The sequence below is a fragment of the Telmatherina bonti genome, assembly GCF_933228915.1.
Source record: "Telmatherina bonti genome assembly, chromosome: 7".
NCBI lineage: Eukaryota > Metazoa > Chordata > Actinopteri > Atheriniformes > Telmatherinidae > Telmatherina > Telmatherina bonti.
In genome coordinates this window covers 38,642,146-38,661,914 of record NC_136625.1, presented here as the reverse complement: position 1 = coordinate 38,661,914, position 19,769 = coordinate 38,642,146, and the positions used below count along the sequence as shown (strand labels likewise).

At 44.3% G+C, this 19,769-nt stretch overlaps 1 protein-coding gene across 1 annotated transcript in view; it reads left to right on the top strand.

The window, feature by feature from the left end:
* LOC306758051 (phospholipid phosphatase-related protein type 4-like) overlaps positions 1–19,769 on the top strand; it is a gene marked incomplete at both ends in the record, with an annotated part of 80,763 nt that overhangs the window by 44,359 nt on the left and 16,635 nt on the right. The window contains 3 exon segments of the mRNA XM_079243267.1: positions 6,354–6,489; positions 9,968–10,196; positions 16,620–17,235. Coding sequence (XP_079099393.1) covers positions 6,354–6,489; positions 9,968–10,196; positions 16,620–17,235 — 981 coding nt within the window.

Below are 19,769 nucleotides of genomic sequence, written 5' to 3'. Positions count from 1 at the left end.
TTTTTTTTTTAAAGCAAACCAATATGATTAAAAAAAAAAAAAAAAACATATGTTACATCAGTCATAAATTAATATTTAGTTAAACAATCCTGTGATGTTGTCAGGTTTTTTCTGTTCCTCCCAGCCAGACTTCTGCACCTGTTGGCAGGTATTTTGTCCCACTGTTCATCAGAAAAATGCTCTAATTTGTCCAGGACCAATTTATTTATTTGTTTGTTTGTTTTATTTAACTCAATCAAATGACCGTGTCGTATATCACTGAATTATAATGTAGCACATGTTTAATTATTGTTCCTTATTTCAGTCTCCAGTTATCTGAGTGACTATAATAAATTTCAGCCATTTCTTTAATGAAAGGAGACGAAGACATCTGAGGACGACTGGAATGAAATTCATATGTGTTTATTAGACACAATGCCGCTGTCCTCCCAGCTTGTCTGCTGGGCCAAATATGTGTGTATATTCATAAAAATAAATAAATAAATGAGAAAATATTGTGTTGAAACAAACACACAACAGAAACTATTTACATATTTGCCCTTTTTGTTGACAGAATAAAATAGTTTTTGCTAAACTATTTTGTAGACAAGTTTATGTTTACGCATTTTGCTGCATCACAAAACCACAAACCATTAATGTTAGAAGAAAAAGAAGATTTTGCCTGTGTGAAAATCCCCAAAGTGCATCCAATTTTAAACCTGTTGGAATTGAAACAAACACACAACTATTTAATTATATATAAATTTTCTCATTTGTAGTTGTTTCTGCTACTATTTACCTGCTGTCCTCAGTAAACCACCTCCACCTCAGCTGCATTACAAATGTCTTCTTGGCTTTATTCCAGCCATAGAGGACTTTTATTTTTCTCCTTTTCTGATCACGTATTATGTTTTGGCTGCTCCTGATTGATCAATTCAAGCTCTCTCTGATTGGTGGAAAGTCTGACAGGAAGTGTCTTCATCATCATGTCCAGATGAAAATAGAGGTCTCTTAGCAACATAATAGTGACTATGATGAAGATGTGATAAACAATGGTGTCATCATGGATCATATGGATTAACCATGAAGAGTCTCTGAATAAACACTACATGTTGTGTCTGGATTGTAAACCTCCTGGACGGATAGAAATGTTCGAAAACTTCTTTAGATCACCTAAAGGGTCAGATCTCCATCACACTACTGTTTCTGATGGCAGAAGAGATAGACCTGGTCGAGATCAGATAGAGGTTCAAGTGTCAATTAGGACATTGTGGGTGGGAAAGGTTTACAGAAATATTACACATGGTTTTACTGCAAGCAATCAAATTTTCACAGTTTTCTCTTTTCAAGTCGGTCCCCTGAGACATCCTGTGTCTCTACCTGTAGCCCATCAGTCTCCTGAGACCTCCTCTGTCTCTACCTGTAGCCCATCAGTCTCCTGAGACCTCCTCGGTCTCTACCTGTAGCCCATCAGTCTCCTGAGACCTCCTCTGTCTCTACCTGTAGCCCATCAGTCTCCTGAGACCTCCTCGGTCTCTACCTGTAGCCCATCAGTCTCCTGAGACCTCCTCTGTCTCTACCTGCAGCCCATCAGTCTCCTGAGACCTCCTCGGTCTCTACCTGTAGCCCATCAGTCTCCTGAGACCTCCTCTGTCTCTACCTGTAGCCCATCAGTCTCCTGAGACCTCCTCGGTCTCTACCTGTAGCCCATCAGTCTCCTGAGACCTCCTCGGTCTCCACCTGTAGCCCATCAGTCTCCTGAGACCTCCTCTGTCTCTACCTGTAGCCCATCAGTCTCCTGAGACCTCCTCGGTCTCTACCTGTAGCCCATCAGTCTCCTGAGACCTCCTCGGTCTCCACCTGTAGCCCATCAGTCTCCTGAGACCTCCTCTGTCTCCACCTGTAGCCCATCAGTCTCCTGAGACCTCCTCTGTCTCTACCTGTAGCCCATCAGTCTCCTGAGACCTCCTCGGTCTCTACCTGTAGCCCATCAGTCTCCTGAGACCTCCTCTGTCTCTACCTGCAGCCCATCAGTCTCCTGAGACCTCCTCGGTCTCTACCTGTAGCCCATCAGTCTCCTGAGACCTCCTCTGTCTCTACCTGTAGCCCATCAGTCTCCTGAGACCTCCTCGGTCTCTACCTGTAGCCCATCAGTCTCCTGAGACCTCCTCGGTCTCTACCTGTAGCCCATCAGTCTCCTGAGACCTCCTCGGTCTCCACCTGTAGCCCATCAGTCTCCTGAGACCTCCTATCAAATCAAATCAAAGATATTTTATTCATCCACAAGGGGAAATTCAAGGTTCAAGCCACCTCGTCCAAGCTTTGACATACAGACATTTAACATTGTATTTCAGGCAAGGAAAACACTTTGCCCTTGGCATTGAGTCCATAGCAGGTCTCACGCTGGCAGCTCCAAACAGCCGAATGCGGGGGTAAATTTCCACCAATCCTAGCAGACATCCTCTCCATGTTGTTATCAATTCTGCGGACCAGCTCTGGTACCGACAAAAACTGGCATCCTGCTTGCGATTGAGTTCGGTCAGCGCAAGAGTCTGTGCACTGCTAGGTCAGCACATTCCGTTGCAGAATTCAGGCAGCCTGCCAGTTGTTGGCAGAATCTCTCTGGTCTCGAGGTAGATCAGAACCCCGCCAGCGCCAATCAGCAGAATCCCGATTACCAATACAAAGATATATATATAGGTATAGATATAGATATAGATATAGACGTCCTCAGAGGACAGAACCCCCAGATACATCGGTCTCCACCTGGCCCATGAGTCCTGAATGTATCCAGCTCAGGACATGCTGGCTCCCCTCTGCCCGATCTTCGGGATGAGAAAATTTGATTGATTGCTTTGATAGACCAGCCAATCAGATCCATGATATAAAAAATTGAGGAAAAGAGGTGTAAAAAAAGGCTTTGAGTCAGACAGGACAAAGGAGCAAGTAGAGTGTGTCTCCGCCTCTAGCCTATCTGTCTCCTGAGACCTCATCTGTCTCCACCTTTAGTCTGTCTGTCTCCTGAGACCTCCTCTGTCTCCACCTCCAGCCCGTCTGTCTCCTGAGACCTCCTCTGTCTCCACCTCTAGCCCGTCTGTCTCCTGAGACCTCCTCTGTCTCCACCTCCAGCCCGTCTGTCTCCTGAAACCTCCTCTGTCTCCACCTCTAGCCTGTCTGTCTCCTGAAACCTCCTCTGTCTCCTCCTCCAGCCTGTCTGTCTCCTGAGACCTCCTCTGTCTCCTCCTCTAGCCTGTCTGTCTCCTGAGACCTCCTCTGTCTCCACCTCTAGCCTGTCTGTCTCCTGAGACCTCCTCTGTCTCCACCTCTAGCCTGTCTGTCTCCTGAGACCTCCTCTGTCTCCTCCTCTAGCCCGTCTGTCTCCTGAGACCTCCTCTGTCTCCACCTCTAGCCTGTCTGTCTCCTGAGACCTCCTCTGTCTCCACCTCTAGCCTGTCTGTCTCCTGAGACCTCCTCTGTCTCCTCCTCTAGCCTGTCTGTCTCCTGAGACCTCCTCTGTCTCCACCTCTAGCCTGTCTGTCTCCTGAGACCTCCTCTGTCTCCTCCTCTAGCCTGTCTGTCTCCTGAAACCTCCTCTGTCTCCACCTCTAGCCTGTCTGTCTCCTGAAACCTCCTCTGTCTCCTCCTCTAGCCTGTCTGTGTCCTGCAATCAGGTTAAGGAGAAACAGAACCAGAACAAGGCTGCTTTTCTAAATGGTTTCAGCTCCAGGGTTCTGAAAACGTACTCAGTATTTTGTGGATCATGTGTTCTGCTGCACCAGTGAGAGCTTCCATAAATTTTATCCACACCTACCTGAATTTATGACTACCTAAACAACAGAATGAAAGATTGTGTATCTGTAGCACTGGAGCACCACAAGGGATTGTACTCTCACTATTTCTCTTCACACTGTACACCTCAGACTTTCAGTACGACTCTGATTCCTGTCATCTGCGACATACTCCGATTACTCTACAGCTGTGGGGAGAATAAGAGATGGACAACAAGCAGAGCACAGAGAACTTGTCAGTCCATTTGTGAGGTGCTGCAGAAACAATCAAACACATTTAAGAGATTTTTGTTGACTTCAGGACCCCTAAACCAGGGGGGTGAATTTACATCTTAGTCCAGGTTCTACATACAGACCCACCTGGTCTCCAGTGGGTCGGACCAGTAAAACAATCCCAGAACAGCCTAAACATTATGAAAACTACACATTTCTCTTTATTTTAGTACAAAGAAGTAACAGAACATTATCAAGCTGTTTAAATTCCGGAGTGGCTCAGGTGGTTGAGGTGCTTGTAACCTAATAGTCGGCGGTTCAAGTCCTGCTCCCCTACGCTGCTAAGCCCAAGCCTGGATAAATGCATGAGCGTTGCATCAGAGCGTAGAACATGTGCCAACTCACCCAAGTGATGATTCGCTGTGGCGACTCCTTCAGAGAGACAAGCCAAAAGGGAAACAATATCAAGATGTTTAATAAACCTTTTAAAAGCATTTAATCAAGCTGAAACTTATTTAGCTTCTCACATTTAAATAATTTTATTTATTTATATACTTCATTTTATTTATCATATTTTATATCTTTATTGTGAAAATCTTTACATTTTATGGAAAATATATATTAAGTGATATTTATATAATAAATTTTATTTACTTTTGATATATTAAATATATTCCATGATATACATAAATTTCTACATTATTACTTAATCAATGTAAACTTTTATATAATTTTTTTTTTTTTTTTTTTTTTGTTCTATTTGGACACAGTTTATAAATTTGACATGCTTACACGTTTATTATTCCTGCTACCAGATGAGTATGGACCTATAAAACCAGCAAACATTTCATTCCTGGGATCTTGAAGCAAAAAATCCAGTATTTCACATGATGATCACAGGACCTTGGATTTAATTGCACATATGTGTACATTTCCACATGTGTAGTTCTGAACTGAGCAGACTCACCTCATCATACAAACTGAAGTCAGAAAGAAAAGATAGAACAAGTTATCCTTCTTTACTTTCTTCGTCCCCCCTGAAGTGTCTCCACGGAGCCTCAGCAGGAAATGATTTAATGACATTTAATTATTGTTTCCCTTGTAATAGATGAAACAGGATTTAATGAACTATCTGTTTCTTAGATTCATGCAGAACAGCTGCAGGAAGCACCAACGTTCGGCTGTTAAAATCTAGGATACATCGTAATAGGATATGTGCACCCAGCATCACCCTGCAGCCCACGCTCCGTTACTCATCCAGGATCCAGCACACATGTACAGACTGCTTTTACATGCATCTTGTTCTGCTTTCTGAAAGAAGGAAATCTACCAGCAGGCTGGACCCCACATCAGTAACAGAAACTATATTTACATGAAGTTCATCTGTTATTATCTGAAGCCAGATTTAATGAGAAACGTCTTCGTTCCAGGCAGATGTTCATCCTTTATGTGTTTATTCAGTCATTACAACTATTTTCTGTGTTCTGTTCTGAAGTTGTCATTGCATCCTCCTTTTATTTGTATTTCAGGCAATATTCCAACTTTTTGTTAAATACTTGGTTTTAACTTGTGATTATCAGTTTGCTGATTGTTCTCTTACTTGAGCTTGGAAAGAAAAAAAGGTTAATAATTATTCTGGAATTATGAAAAATCATCTTGTTCAGTTGCTCTTGTTTGTAGATATTTTATCTCAAAGCAAGAAAAAAATAACAGTGAAATTATTAGCAGGAGGGTTTTTTTCTCTGACGAAAAAGGACCTGAAAAAAATAGTTTTGATATGTTATCTTACAAAAGATTCTTATTTTCCTGCGTTGACTGGTCTTTAAACTGATTGTAGTCTGAATCTTCTAAGTGTTTTTATTCATACTGAGCTCACGTCATGATGATAAAACTTCATGATGATGATCAAACTTTCCACCAATGAGAGAGCTTAAATTAAAGGCAATGTCCAATCAGGAGCAGTCAAAGATTAACAAGTGATCAGAAAAGCAGAAAATGGGTTTAGTTATTGTAGCATACCAAAGTGGAAATGAGGAAAAAGAATCATTCTCCACTTCAACCAGTTGTTAGGGGTGGGGGTGACTGACGGAACTGCACAAACACTTAATCATCCCGTTTTCTCTGTTTTTTTAATGTGAAAATTAAGGTTTTATTTAAATTTCTGCTGATTCTTGTTAGCCAGGCATTTTCTGAGAAACCTGCTGGTCAGAGTTGGCTAGCTGTGATCAAAGTATTAGCTCAGCACCATCCATCGTTAGGAAATACATGTAGAACACAGAGAAACTAAATGAGGATCATTCATAACAACCCTGCTGACAGGACAGGAACCTTCTCTGTGACGTCTTCCTGTGGTTCTGTCTGCTGTGTGTGCAGGGTGTATATGCAGTAGGAAATTTCCAGCCAAGCGAAGATCATTCCAGAAGTTCACCACCTACTCTTGCTTTGAGAGAACCGCCCCTCTCCTCCCTCCCCAACGTCAGCCAATCGGCAGTAGGCAATAGTCACCAAGGTAACGCCATGCTTATTGCACTTTGTTTATATTTTTTCCATCAGTCCTGAAAACTCCTCTGTTTCCCTGAAAGCTTCATATATTAAAGCTTTTGTCTTGAAAACATCACAAGGTTTTGGTTACATGAGGATGACTCCAGCTTCTTCCTTACACAGCCAGCTGATGGTTCAATGGTTGTTTTACTGCTTTTTGGTTATTAAGAAGTTTAACCATTAAGGACAGAGTTAGAGAGAGATTTACAGCTCCTTGTGACCAGGAACGTCTCTCTGTCTTCAGTCTCACGCTTAACAGGAACTCCTAAACACCTAGGGCACCTCTGGAGGTCTCAGAAACATCTGGATGAGTTGGAGTCATTGTCCAGCTTTTACTCTTAAGTTTAAGAGCTGGATTAAATTCCACTAAATCTCAGCAATTATGGCTACAATGGTGCTGTCAACATCCGATCTTTTACGTACGGAAATGAGGATGATGAGGTTTCAAACATCATACATCAGAGAGAGTGGTCTTAGATTTAGTAATGACTGGCGATCATACACTAGCAGAGAGTCAACATAAGGTGAAACAGTCCATAAAAACAGTGTAAAAACAGCAAAACAGCGTAACGACAGACAGCAAGCCGCACCATGGCACCATCTTGTCAGACAAAAAAAAACACATAAAGAAGAAGACGTTGTTACTTTATTGTTACTCAACAAGAGTCCCTGATACCACCAGAAAAACAGCTTGTTTATGTCCGTTTTGTCTTTAAATAAACTCACTGAAGGGTCTGAAACATCGCTAAATATAGCGCCAAGTACATCAGTGTAATCAGCATACCAGGAAACTGTGCTCATATACAGTATATATACACTACTCACAAAAAGTTAGGGATATTTGGCTTTCAGGTGAAATGTATGGAAAATGCAATATGTTCATGCTACAGTGATATAATATCATAAAAGTAAGACATTTAAGTAGAAGGATGCACTACTGATTTCCTCATCTCAAAAAATTCATTCAACACAAAAGGTAACAACAATGGTAGTTACACCACAACAAGAAATGTGAACGTCTCAATATCTGGTCATGTGCCCTTGAGCATCAATTACAGCTTGACAACGACGTCTCATGCTGTTCACAAGGCAACTTATTGCCTGCTGAGGCATGGCATCCCACTCTTCTTGAAGGGCAGCCCTCAGGTCATTGAGGTTCTGGGGTGCAGGGTCTCGAGCCTCTACACGACGGCTCAGCTGATCCCACAGGTTTTCAATGGGATTCAGGTCTGGAGAGAGTGCAGGCCGTTCCATTTGAGGTCCACCAGTCTCCAACAGCCGTTCCCTGATGATGCGGCCTCGATGAGCAGGAGCATTGTCGTCCATGAAGATGAAATTAGGCCTGTGCTGTTCATGTAGGGGCACAATCACTGGATTAATGATGTTATTCAGGTAGTATGGGCTTGTCACTGTACCATTCACAAAGTGTAGGGCAGTTCTGCACCAAGTGGACTCCCCTGCCCACACTGTAACACCGCCACCACCAAAAGCTGGCCTGGTGACAACAGTGGCTGATGCATAGCGCTCTCCCTGACGTCTCCAACATCGTTGCCGGCCATCATTTCTGCTCAGTGTGAATCGACTTTCATCAGAGAACAGCACTGAGGCCCACTGGTTCCTCGTCCAGCGTAAATGCTCCCTGGCCCATGCAAGACGATGATGCCTGTGCCTGGTGGTGTGGTCAGGTACCCGTGCAGGTCGTCTAGCACGCAGACCACGCTGATGGAAACGGTTTGGAATGGTCTGACGTGACACTTGGGTGCCTCTCACCTCTCTTAAACGTGCCTGGAGTTGAGTGGCATTCATCATCCGGTTTCTCAGGGCAGTGTTCACAATGTAGCGGTCATCAGCACGGGATGTGGCCAAAGGACGTCCACTTCTAGGCCTTTCTGTGACTCTTCCAGTCTCTCCATATCTCTGTTGCAACCTGCTGATGACACTCTGTGACACTCCAAGCTCAGTGGCCACTTCTGTCTGAGAACGTCCTGTTTGATGTTTGAAGCATCGCAATGGCAAGGGACTGTTGTTCCATTGTTAGGTGTCGTCTTGGTCTCATGATGTCAAAATGTGAACAGCATGATGAGGACAACTGTTTAAACACCAGCTCTAATTGAACCAGGACATTTATTGGTCAATTCAAGGATCACACACCTGCCGTGATTTTTGCCATTAAGCTCCTTGTTAGAGAACAGCAACTTGTGCAAAATTTATTTAAACATTTAACAGTTGGACATGTGCATTTAAAAGCTTAGAGAAGATCACATTAAGTTCACCTGTACAGGTTTGAATGCATTTTAAGCTTCTTGTGAAATTTCACCCAAAATATATATATATATATATATACATATATATATATATATATATATATATATATATATATATATATATATATATATATATATATATATATATATATATATATATGTATATATATATATATATGTATATATATATATATATACATATATATATATATATATAGAGTTATAACTGTTTAGACCTTCTGAAATCCAGTCTTTAAACCTTATGTCACGTTTATTTTGGTTGAGTTCTTGAATCCATAACCATATGTATATATATATATATATGTATATATATATATATATATATATATATATATACATATATATGTATATATACATATATATATATATATACATATATATATATATATGGGTGTATATATATATATATATATATATATATATATATATATATATATATATATATATATATATATATATATATATATATATATATATATATATATATATATATATATATATATATATATATACATACATGTGGTTATGGATTCAAGAACTCAACCAAAATAAACGTGACATAAGGTTTAAAGACTGGATTTCAGAAGGTCTAAACAGTTATAACTCAAAAACGGGTAATTTAAAAGTTTTGCAAACTGAGGATTTCTTCAGATACTTACAGGTCAGGGATAATTTTATGAGTAATTTACAACAGAATTGTAAGAATTTGGATTTGTGATAATATGTTTTTACATGTAGCTGGTTTGATCACAGATCTACAGGGCATCCTGCCAGGCAGAAAGGAGAATTCAAGCTATGGGAAGGAGGAACAGGAAGAAAGTTCGGAGAAATCTTTCACATTTTACTGGGTCTATCACAAGGACAATGCTGACAACCAATAGCACCAGAACTGGATCAACACCATTCATGAAATCTTTATTAAGGAGAGAAATTCTTTCTTCAGTTGGAGAGTTTTTATTTATAAAACAGGTACAAAACGGACAAAATATGTGAAACTGGTTAGGATTAGGTCAGATGTCACTTAAAGAATTTCCAAACTGCTCTTTGTGACCAAGTAGTTGTAATGGCAGGACTGACTGAATACATATATGAATCACATGTAAATCTTCTAAAACCCAATGTGACGGTCACACTTTGAATACTTACTGTTGTCTCCTCCAGGCCATCACAGCCTGGCTCCCAGCCAACCAGAAGCCATCATTACCAGGACCTCGTCCCATACCTTAGCCCCCGACCAAACGGGACCCATCTTAACACGAAGCTCCTCCTACCGAGAGCCCTCCCTCAGCAACCTAAAAAGAGCCAGTGCTGAGGTGGAGGTGATAGGTCCATCCAGTCCTCTGGGTAACCGTGACAACATGATGACCTTCAACAGCAGTACATTGCCGAGGTAACAGGAGTCTATATCATCCTCTGTTTTAGTTAGGGATGAAAACTAGAACTTTAACCTGTTAACATGATGCCTTCATGCAGTTTAGATCACAACAACTGCCTTTAGATCAAAAACTTTGACCTGGTCCATCAGCAGTCTCAGTTCCACCCTATATCCACTAACGCTTCTCATTTCCACCAACAGGTCCAGCTCAGTGACGGGTTGGTACGCAGCTTTTTTACATTTCCACAAGTAATAACTGGGAAGGGTTCCAGAATATCTGATTCGATCCGAGTTGTCCTACTCAGTCTTACTGATCTGGTCAAGTTGTCCTACCATCCTGATGAGGTCCCAATCTGATCTGAACCTAAAGGGCCTGATGTCATACACTGCAACCTGATGACTGGTGGAAAGGATCATCACTTCCTGTGTGATTCGATAATAATAACAAAGCAGGAACAGCTCCATGTTTAAATGTATGCTTTTTTTTCCAGGCAGGAAGAAGACAAACTGCTGGATGTCCAGCAGTTTCTGGGTTGTGTTGTTGTTCCTGTGAAATCAAGGAAGGTGTTGTCTCCTCGGCTTCTTTGGGTCTTCTGCGCTAACGCCACATTTTCTGGGCTAACTTCAGGTTTCCTGGGCTAACTTCAGGTCTCTTGGGCTAACTTCAGGTTTCCTGGGCTAACTTCAGGTCTCCTGGGCTAACTTCAGGTTTCCTGGGCTAACTTCAGGTTTCCTGGGCTAACTTCAGGTCTCCTGGGCTAACTTCAGGTTTCCTGGGCTAACTTCAGGTCTCCTGGGCTAACTTCAGGTCTCTTGGGCTAACTTCAGGTGTCCTGGGCTAACTTCAGGTCTCCTGGGCTAACTTCAGGTCTCCTGGGCTAACTTCAGGTCTCTTGGGCTAACTTCAGGTTTCCTGGGCTAACTTCAGGTCTCCTGGGCTAACTTCAGGTCTCTTGGGCTAACTTCAGGTTTCCGGGGATAACTTCAGGTCTCCTGGGCTAACTTCAGGTCTCCTGGGCTAACTTCAGGTCTCCTGGGATAACTTCAGGTTTCCTGGGCTAACTTCAGGTGTCCTGGGCTAACTTCAGCTCTCCTGGGCTAACTTTAGGTTTCCTGGGCTAACTTTAGGTTTCCTGGGCTAACTTCAGCTCTCCTGGGCTAACTTCAGGTTTCCTGGGCTAACTTCAGGTCTCCTGGGCTAACTTCAGGTTTCCTGGGCTAACTTCAGGTTTCCTGGGATAACTTCAGGTTTCCTGGGCTAACTTCAGCTCTCCTGGGCTAACTTTAGGTTTCCTGGGCTAACGTCAGGTTTCCTGGGCTAACTTCAGGTCTCCTGGGCTAACTTCAGGTTTCCTGGTCTAACTTCAGGTTTCCTGGGATAACTTTAGGTGTACTGGGCTAACTTCAGGTTTCCTGGGCTAACTTCAGGTTTCCTGGGCTAACTTCAGGTCTCCTGGGCTAACTTCAGGTGTCCTGGGCTAACTTCAGGTGTCCTGGGCTAACTTCAGCTCTCCTGGGCTAACTTTAGGTTTCCTGGGCTAACGTCAGGTTTCCTGGGCCAACTTCAGCTCTCCTGGACTAACTTCAGGTTTCCTGGTCTAACTTCAGGTTTCCTGGGCTAACTTCAGGTTTCCTGGGCTAACTTCAGGTCTCCTGGGCTAACTTCAGGTTTCCTGGGCTAACTTCAGGTTTCCTGGGATAACTTCAGGTTTCCTGGGCTAACTTCAGGTGTCCTGGGCTAACTTCAGCTCTCCTGGGCTAACTTTAGGTTTCCTGGGCTAACTTCAGGTCTCTTGGGCTAACTTCAGGTCTCCTGGGCTAACTTCAGGTTTCCTGGGCTAACTTCAAGTTTCCTGGGATAACTTCAGGTCTCCTGGGCTAACTTCAGGTTTCCTGGGATAATTTCAGGCCTCTTGGGCTAACTTCAGGTCTCCTGGGCTAACTTCAGGTTTCCTGGGCTAACTTCAGGTGTCCTGGGCTAACTTCAGGTTTCCTGGGCTAACTTCAGGTCTCTTGGGCTAACTTCAGGTTTCCTGGGCTAACTTCAGGTCTCCTGGGCTAACTTCAGGTCTCTTGGGCTAACTTCAGGTTTCCTGGGCTAACTTCAGGTCTCCTGGGCTAACTTCAGGTTTCCTGGGCTAACTTCAGGTTTCCTGGGCTAACTTGAGGTTTCCTGGGATAACTTCAGGTCTCTTGGGCTAACTTCAGATCTCCTGGGCTAACTTCAGGTTTCCTGGGCTAACTTCAGGTCTCCTGGGCTAACTTCAGGTTTCCTGGGCTAACTTCAGGTCTCTAGGGCTAACTTCAGGTCTCCTGGGCTAACTTCAGGTGTCCTGGGCTAACTTCAGGTTTCCTGGGATAACTTCAGGTCTCTTGGGCTAACTTCAGGTTTGCTGGGCTAACTTCAGGTTTCCTGGGATAACTTCAGGTCTCCTGGGCTAACTTCAGGTTTCCTGGGCTAACTTCAGGTTTCCCGGGATAACTTCAGGTTTCCTGGGCTAACTTCAGGTCTCCTGGGCTAACTTCAGGTCTCCTGGGCTAACTTCAGGTTTCCTGGGATAACTTCAGGTCTCTTGGGCTAACTTCAGGTCTCCTGGGCTAACTTAAGGTCTCCTGGGCTAACTTCAGGTTTCCTGGGCTATTTTCAGGTCTCTTGGGCTAACTTCAGGTCTCCTGGGCTAACTTCAGGTTTCCCGGGATAACTTCAGGTTTCCTGGGCTAACTTCAGGTTTCCTGGGCTAACTTTAGGTCTCCTGGGCTAACTTCCGGTGTCCTGGGCTAACTTCAGGTCTCCTGGGCTAATTTCAGGTCTCTTGGGCTAACTTCAGGTTTCCTGGGCTAACTTCAGGTCTCCTGGGCTAACTTCAGATTTCCTGGGCTAACTTCAGGTCTCCTGGGCTAACTTTAGGTTTCCTGGGCTAATTTCAGGTCTCTTGGGCTAACTTCAGGTTTCCTGGGCTAACTTCAGGTCTCCTGGGCTAATTTCAGGTCTCTTGGGCTAACTTCAGGTTTCCTGGGCTAACTTCAGGTTTCCTGGGCTAACTTCAGGTCTCTTGGGCTAACTTCAGGTTTCCTGGGCTAACTTCAGGTTTCCTGGGCTAACTTCAGGTCTCCTGGGCTAACTTCAGGTTTCCTGGGCTAACTTCAGGTTTCCTGGGCTAACTTCAGGTCTCCTGGGCTAACTTCAGGTTTCCTGGGCTAACTTCAGGTCTCCTGGGCTAATTTCAGGTCTCTTGGGCTAACTTCAGGTTTCCTGGGCTAACTTCAGGTGTCCTGGGCTAACTTCAGGTCTCCTGGGCTAACTTCAGGTTTCCTGGGCTAACTTCAGGTCTCTTGGGCTAACTTCAGGTCTCCTGGGCTAACTTCAGGTTTCCTGGGCTAACTTCAGGTGTCCTGGGCTAACTTCAGGTCTCCTGGGCTAACTTCAGGTGTCCTGGGCTAACTTCAGGTGTCCTGGGCTAACTTCAGGTCTCCTGGGCTAACTTCAGGTTTCCTGGGCTAACTTCAGGTGTCCTGGGCTAACTTCAGGTTTCCTGGGCTAACTTCAGGTCTCCTGGGCTAACTTCAGGTTTCCTGGGCTAACTTCAGGTTTCCTGGGCTAACTTCAGGTGTCCTGGGCTAACTTCAGGTCTCCTGGGCTAACTTCAGGTTTCCTGGGCTAACTTCAGGTGTCCTGGGCTAACTTCAGGTGTCCTGGGCTAACTTCAGGTTTCCTGGGCTAACTTCAGGTTTCCTGGGCTAACTTCAGGTTTCCTGGGCTAACTTCAGGTCTCCTGGGCTAACTTCAGGTGTCCTGGGCTAACTTCAGGTCTCCTGGGCTAACTTCAGGTTTCCTGGGCTAACTTCATGTGTCCTGGGCTAACTTCAGGTCTCCTGGGCTAACTTCAGGTTTCCTGGGCTAACTTCAGGTGTCCTGGGCTAACTTCAGGTGTCCTGGGCTAACTTCAGGTGTCCTGGGCTAACTTCAGGTCTCCTGGGCTAACTTCAGGTTTCCTGGGCTAACTTCAGGTCTCCTGGGCTAACTTCAGGTCTCCTGGGCTAACTTCAGGTTTCCTGGGCTAACTTCAGGTCTCCTGGGCTAACTTCAGGTCTCCTGGGCTAACTTCAGGTTTCCTGGGCTAACTTCAGGTGTCCTGGGCTAACTTCAGGTCTCCTGGGCTAACTTCAGGTTTCCTGGGCTAACTTCAGGTCTCCTGGGCTAACTTCAGGTCTCCTGGGCTAACTTCAGGTCTCCTGGGCTAACTTCAGGTGTCCTGGGCTAACTTCAGGTTTCCTGGGCTAACTTCAGGTCTCCTGGGCTAACTTCAGGTCTCCTGGGCTAACTTCAGGTTTCCTGGGCTAACTTCAGGTGTCCTGGGCTAACTTCAGGTCTCCTGGGATAACTTCAGGTTTCCTGGGCTAACTTCAGGTGTCCTGGGCTAACTTCAGGTCTCCTGGGCTAACTTCAGGTCTCCTGGGCTAACTTCAGGTGTCCTGGGCTAACTTCAGGTTTCCTGGGCTAACTTCAGGTCTCCTGGGCTAACTTCAGGTCTCCTGGGCTAACTTCAGGTTTCCTGGGCTAACTTCAGGTGTCCTGGGCTAACTTCAGGTCTCCTGGGCTAACTTCAGGTTTCCTGGGCTAACTTCAGGTGTCCTGGGCTAACTTCAGGTCTCCTGGGCTAACTTCAGGTTTCCTGGGCTAACTTCAGGTGTCCTGGGCTAACTTCAGGTGTCCTGGGCTAACTTCAGGTCTCCTGGGCTAACTTCAGGTTTCCTGGGCTAACTTCAGGTCTCCTGGGCTAACTTCAGGTTTCCTGGGCTAACTTCAGGTCTCCTGGGCTAACTTCAGGTCTCCTGGGCTAACTTCAGGTCTCCTGGGCTAACTTCAGGTTTCCTGGGCTAACTTCAGGTGTCCTGGGCTAACTTCAGGTGTCCTGGGCTAACTTCAGGTCTCCTGGGCTAACTTCAGGTTTCCTGGGCTAACTTCAGGTCTCCTGGGCTAACTTCAGGTCTCCTGGGCTAACTTCAGGTCTCCTGGGCTAACTTCAGGTTTCCTGGGCTAACTTCAGGTGTCCTGGGCTAACTTCAGGTTTCCTGGGCTAACTTCAGGTCTCCTGGGCTAACTTCAGGTCTCCTGGGCTAACTTCAGGTTTCCTGGGCTAACTTCAGGTCTCCTGGGCTAACTTCAGGTGTCCTGGGCTAACTTCAGGTTTCCTGGGCTAACTTCAGGTGTCCTGGGCTAACTTCAGGTCTCCTGGGCTAACTTCAGGTGTCCTGGGCTAACTTCAGGTTTCCTGGGCTAACTTCAGGTGTCCTGGGCTAACTTCAGGTGTCCTGGGCTAACTTCAGGTCTCCTGGGCTAACTTCAGGTCTCCTGGGCTAACTTCAGGTTTCCTGGGCTAACTTCAGGTGTCCTGGGCTAACTTCAGGTCTCCTGGGCTAACTTCAGGTTTCCTGGGCTAACTTCAGGTCTCCTGGGCTAACTTCAGGTCTCCTGGGCTAACTTCAGGTTTCCTGGGCTAACTTCAGGTGTCCTGGGCTAACTTCAGGTGTCCTGGGCTAACTTCAGGTTTCCTGGGCTAACTTCAGGTGTCCTGGGCTAACTTCAGGTGTCCTGGGCTAACTTCAGGTTTCCTGGGCTAACTTCAGGTGTCCTGGGCTAACTTCAGGTGTCCTGGGCTAACTTCAGGTCTCCTGGGCTAACTTCAGGTCTCCTGGGCCACTCTCAGGTTCCTTCTGTTTCTTACAAGAGCAATGTTGTATGGTCTTCTGAATCCTGTTTATTTACTCGATTAAATGTATTTGGTTTCTTTTAACCCACTGACAACAGCTGTTGCAGATGTTCTTCTTCCTGAGATCTGTTTAAGTACACTCATACATCAGCTCACATGTACATGTACAGATACATCTTTTTCAAACTTTGTCATATGTCACTGACTGGATACTTCTATCCATCTTTTGCATTGGTGTGGTTGTTAAGTAATATACTCACCAGGGGACAGTGCAGAGTTCACGTCTGAGTTCTGATTTAGGTTTCAGACATTCGTCAATGTGGCAAAGGTGGAGGAGTATTCTTTCTCAGAGAGACATGAGAAAAGGCAGCTCAGTAGATGAAGATGTTCTGTGCAAACAATACATACAAAGTGGCTTCCTCTTCTCATTCTTTATTCCTCTTGCTGGTCCCATACATCAGTTAGAACGCTTAACACTGCCCCTAGTGGTGTTTAGAGGTATTACTTCATTTGCAACTCAGCTACACGTCCATAAGCTCTCAGAAAACATGCTAAAATATGCATGTAAAGGATGCAGAAAACATATAACGCCACAAAAAGGCTTGTGTCTGCCTTCAGCCAGGCTGAAGTTATGTCACAAGAGGTAAAATGTCAGATTTATGAATGGCCAGCAGCTAGTCCTTATCCTTCCTTCTTGTCCCAATAGTTTCTTCGTCTCTTCCTTCAGGTCCCACGGTGGCTCTTCGCTGGAGGAGGGTCGCAATCCCCGGCGTCACGCCTCAATCCACGCCTCCATGGACTCAACACGATCAAAGCAGCTGCTCAGCCAATGGAAGAACAAAAACGACAACAGGAAGCTATCCTTGCAGGTGATGGATGGCATAAGACCGGCCTCTGCTTCGTCTCCTCAGAGGAATGTAGAGCTGCGCTGCTCCTCTGAACCATCTGCAATGGGCCTGGAGGCAGAGCTCCGCGCTGGGAACCAAATGCCTTTATCCACAGGCCAGGAAGCAGAGATGCGTGTTGGAGCGCACATCCCAGCTCAGTACATGAAGCTTGCAGCGAGCTCTGTACCTGTAGCCAATCATAACCACCTGGTGCTTAATGGAAGCACTGGAATGGTCGGCGGAGCTCGGGTTTCTGTCCAACCCCGACCTGGATCATCCCAACTAGTTCACATTCCCGAGGAGGAAAATCCAACCTGCAAGGATCTGGAGAGTGAATCAGAGGACAGCATAATGGATGGAGGTGGGTCAGTGAGGGAAAAATGGCTGAGGGTGACTGAGAAGACCACCATGCCCTGCAGACCACTTAGTGCTGGAGGGCAGCCTCGTCTCATGCAGGTTAACAATTTTATTTGCCTTTTTTAAAACGTCTTTTCTTTGCATTTCATCAATATTTCTCATTGCAATTCTTTCATTGTCCAACTTTGTGATTAGATCTCTGCATCAACTTCAACTTCTCCTGTCAGAGCGTCCAGTGTCGGTAAATGTAGCACATTGTAGCAATCATTAATGTGATAACAGCCAATAACATGATCGTTTTGTACATTTTAAATTTTATAAAGCCTATCATGTGACCTCTTAAAATAATGTCATAAAGGTAATTTTTTCAAGGTTTTCTATAAACACAAAATCTCAACCAGATATCGACAAGAAATCATTTTTTTGTGTTTTTAGAAAAACTTGAAAATCATTTTTTTAAGAGGCAGATGTAATGTCATCGAACAAACTACTGAAAAAATCTTGTATTTTAGTGAAATTTAGTCTTATGTCTGTTTTATTTAATTTTTTCCAGCTCAATAAATTATTGGTTGTTATTCTGTTATTGGTTGCTACATGTCTGGACAGACAAACGTTACTAAAACTATTTATTTGTTTTTGATCCTTTAGTCTAGGAGTTCTGAACATTTTTTTTTACCTTGGGGCCCAATTTTTCCAATGCAAGTTGCTGTCGGATCCATTTAAATATCAACAGTTGTTAAATTTATATATAACCTAAAGAAATCCACTTAAAGTTTAACACGTTTAGTACGTTCAGCAAAATGTTTGCCTTTTAGGAGATGTAAGATCACTTCTGTCTTCATTTTTTCCCTTTACATAAGTCCAGCTAGCAGCCAGTGTTCTCAGATGAGACTGATAGTATCCAGCCCAATCATAGCTTAAAACCCACCCAATCCAATAAAAAACAGCCCAAACCACGAAGTTGCCAGACACCCGTGTAAAATATTTACACAGACAATAGATAACACTCAGAAGTATCCAGAGCTTCCTATCTGCATCAAATGGCTACAGATAAATGGTTGACCAATATTTTATAGCAAATTGCAACCAACAAAGAGCACAGTAAATCAACCAAATAGGCTACAAATGTTGCAAAACACGCCATTGCTGTGATTAATATGTTGCTAGGGACGCTAAAAGCTCTTTCCACACAGTGCTCAAAACGTTAGGTTACTATGGTAACCCCGGTTCTATGAAAATTGAGGTATCTCACTATGGGAGCGCCCTCTGGTGTGACCAATCATGGAAGCTCTGTTACCAAGTCTGTCCAAGACAGACCAATCAAGTGCCTGGCACGGGTCCCCCTTTATAAGTGCCTGCAGATCCGTGCCTGACATTCTAAAGCGTATTTCTTCCACATGCCATAAGTGATCTTCACGAGAAAGAAAGCAAGAATCAGTATGTTGTGCTGTTTTCACAATACTAAAAAAAACAAAAAACAATACTAAAAGCCCGCCATATGTGGGGAAAAGCAGCTCAAATGTCATACACCTGCCCAACGCATTTCCGCCCGCCCGGTGTCACCAAAAGTAGCCCAAATGGGCGGAAAACCGCACAATCTGGCAACACTGCTAGCGGCTTGCTGAACATTTTCTTCTGCTTATTGGAGTTTGATAAAGGACTGACTGACACGTTACTGCCACCAAACAGTGGGAAGATGCATTGCAACGGATCTTCTCTCAGACAATGTCTCGTTTTTTCTTCTTTTATTCCGGCTCTCTTGGTGGCACCTGGGGCCCAAACATGGGCCACGGGCCCCGTGGTTACTTACCACCAAAATGATTAAATCAATGGGAGATGGTTCCATGTTGCAGCTTTTCTCAGTGGCTTTGGTGCTTTTCTCACAACAGAATAAACATTTGCACAACAGTACAAACTGCAGAACCTGATGGATAACCTGCAAAACATGTCACTTGCTAAAAATAGATAGATGATTCGTGAGAAGCAAGTATTTATTTCAATGAACATGCATCATCATGAAAAGTTCTTTCACCACTGAGTACTAGCACAGTGCTCCAATGGTTTAGTCATGTGACAATCTGATCTAGAAGTATTTTTTTTAACACAACCAGTCAGATCCAGCAGACACAACCTGAAAATGTCCAACACAGGACTCCATACTAATGTACAGCCATCTGAAAACTAAAGTGACTTTACACATTTCTACTTTATACGCTTTTTACCATCTTCTATTCCTTTACGTACAGCATTATGCTGCTGCGATGCTACGCTGGGCCTTACATCATACATGACAATGGCAGGCGGAAGAAGAAGTAGTTCCTGCCTATCCTAAGAGTTTAACTATATTCTGCTGTGTTCATTCCTTCATTCATTCATCATCAAACGGCTTCTGGAAGCGGGGAAGCTGGAGCCTATCCCAGCAGTCTTTGGGTGAAAGGCGGGGTACACCCTGGACAGCTCGCCAGTCCATCGCAGCGCTTCCGCTGTGTTCATGTTGATGATAATTATTAATATGAGAAGATGATTTAGTTTGAGAATCAGTTGTAGAATATAAACAGTTGATGTTAAAGAAACAATATGTCAGTATCAATCTTTACATCTCTTCTCCGATCACCTCACAGCAAGAAAGCTTT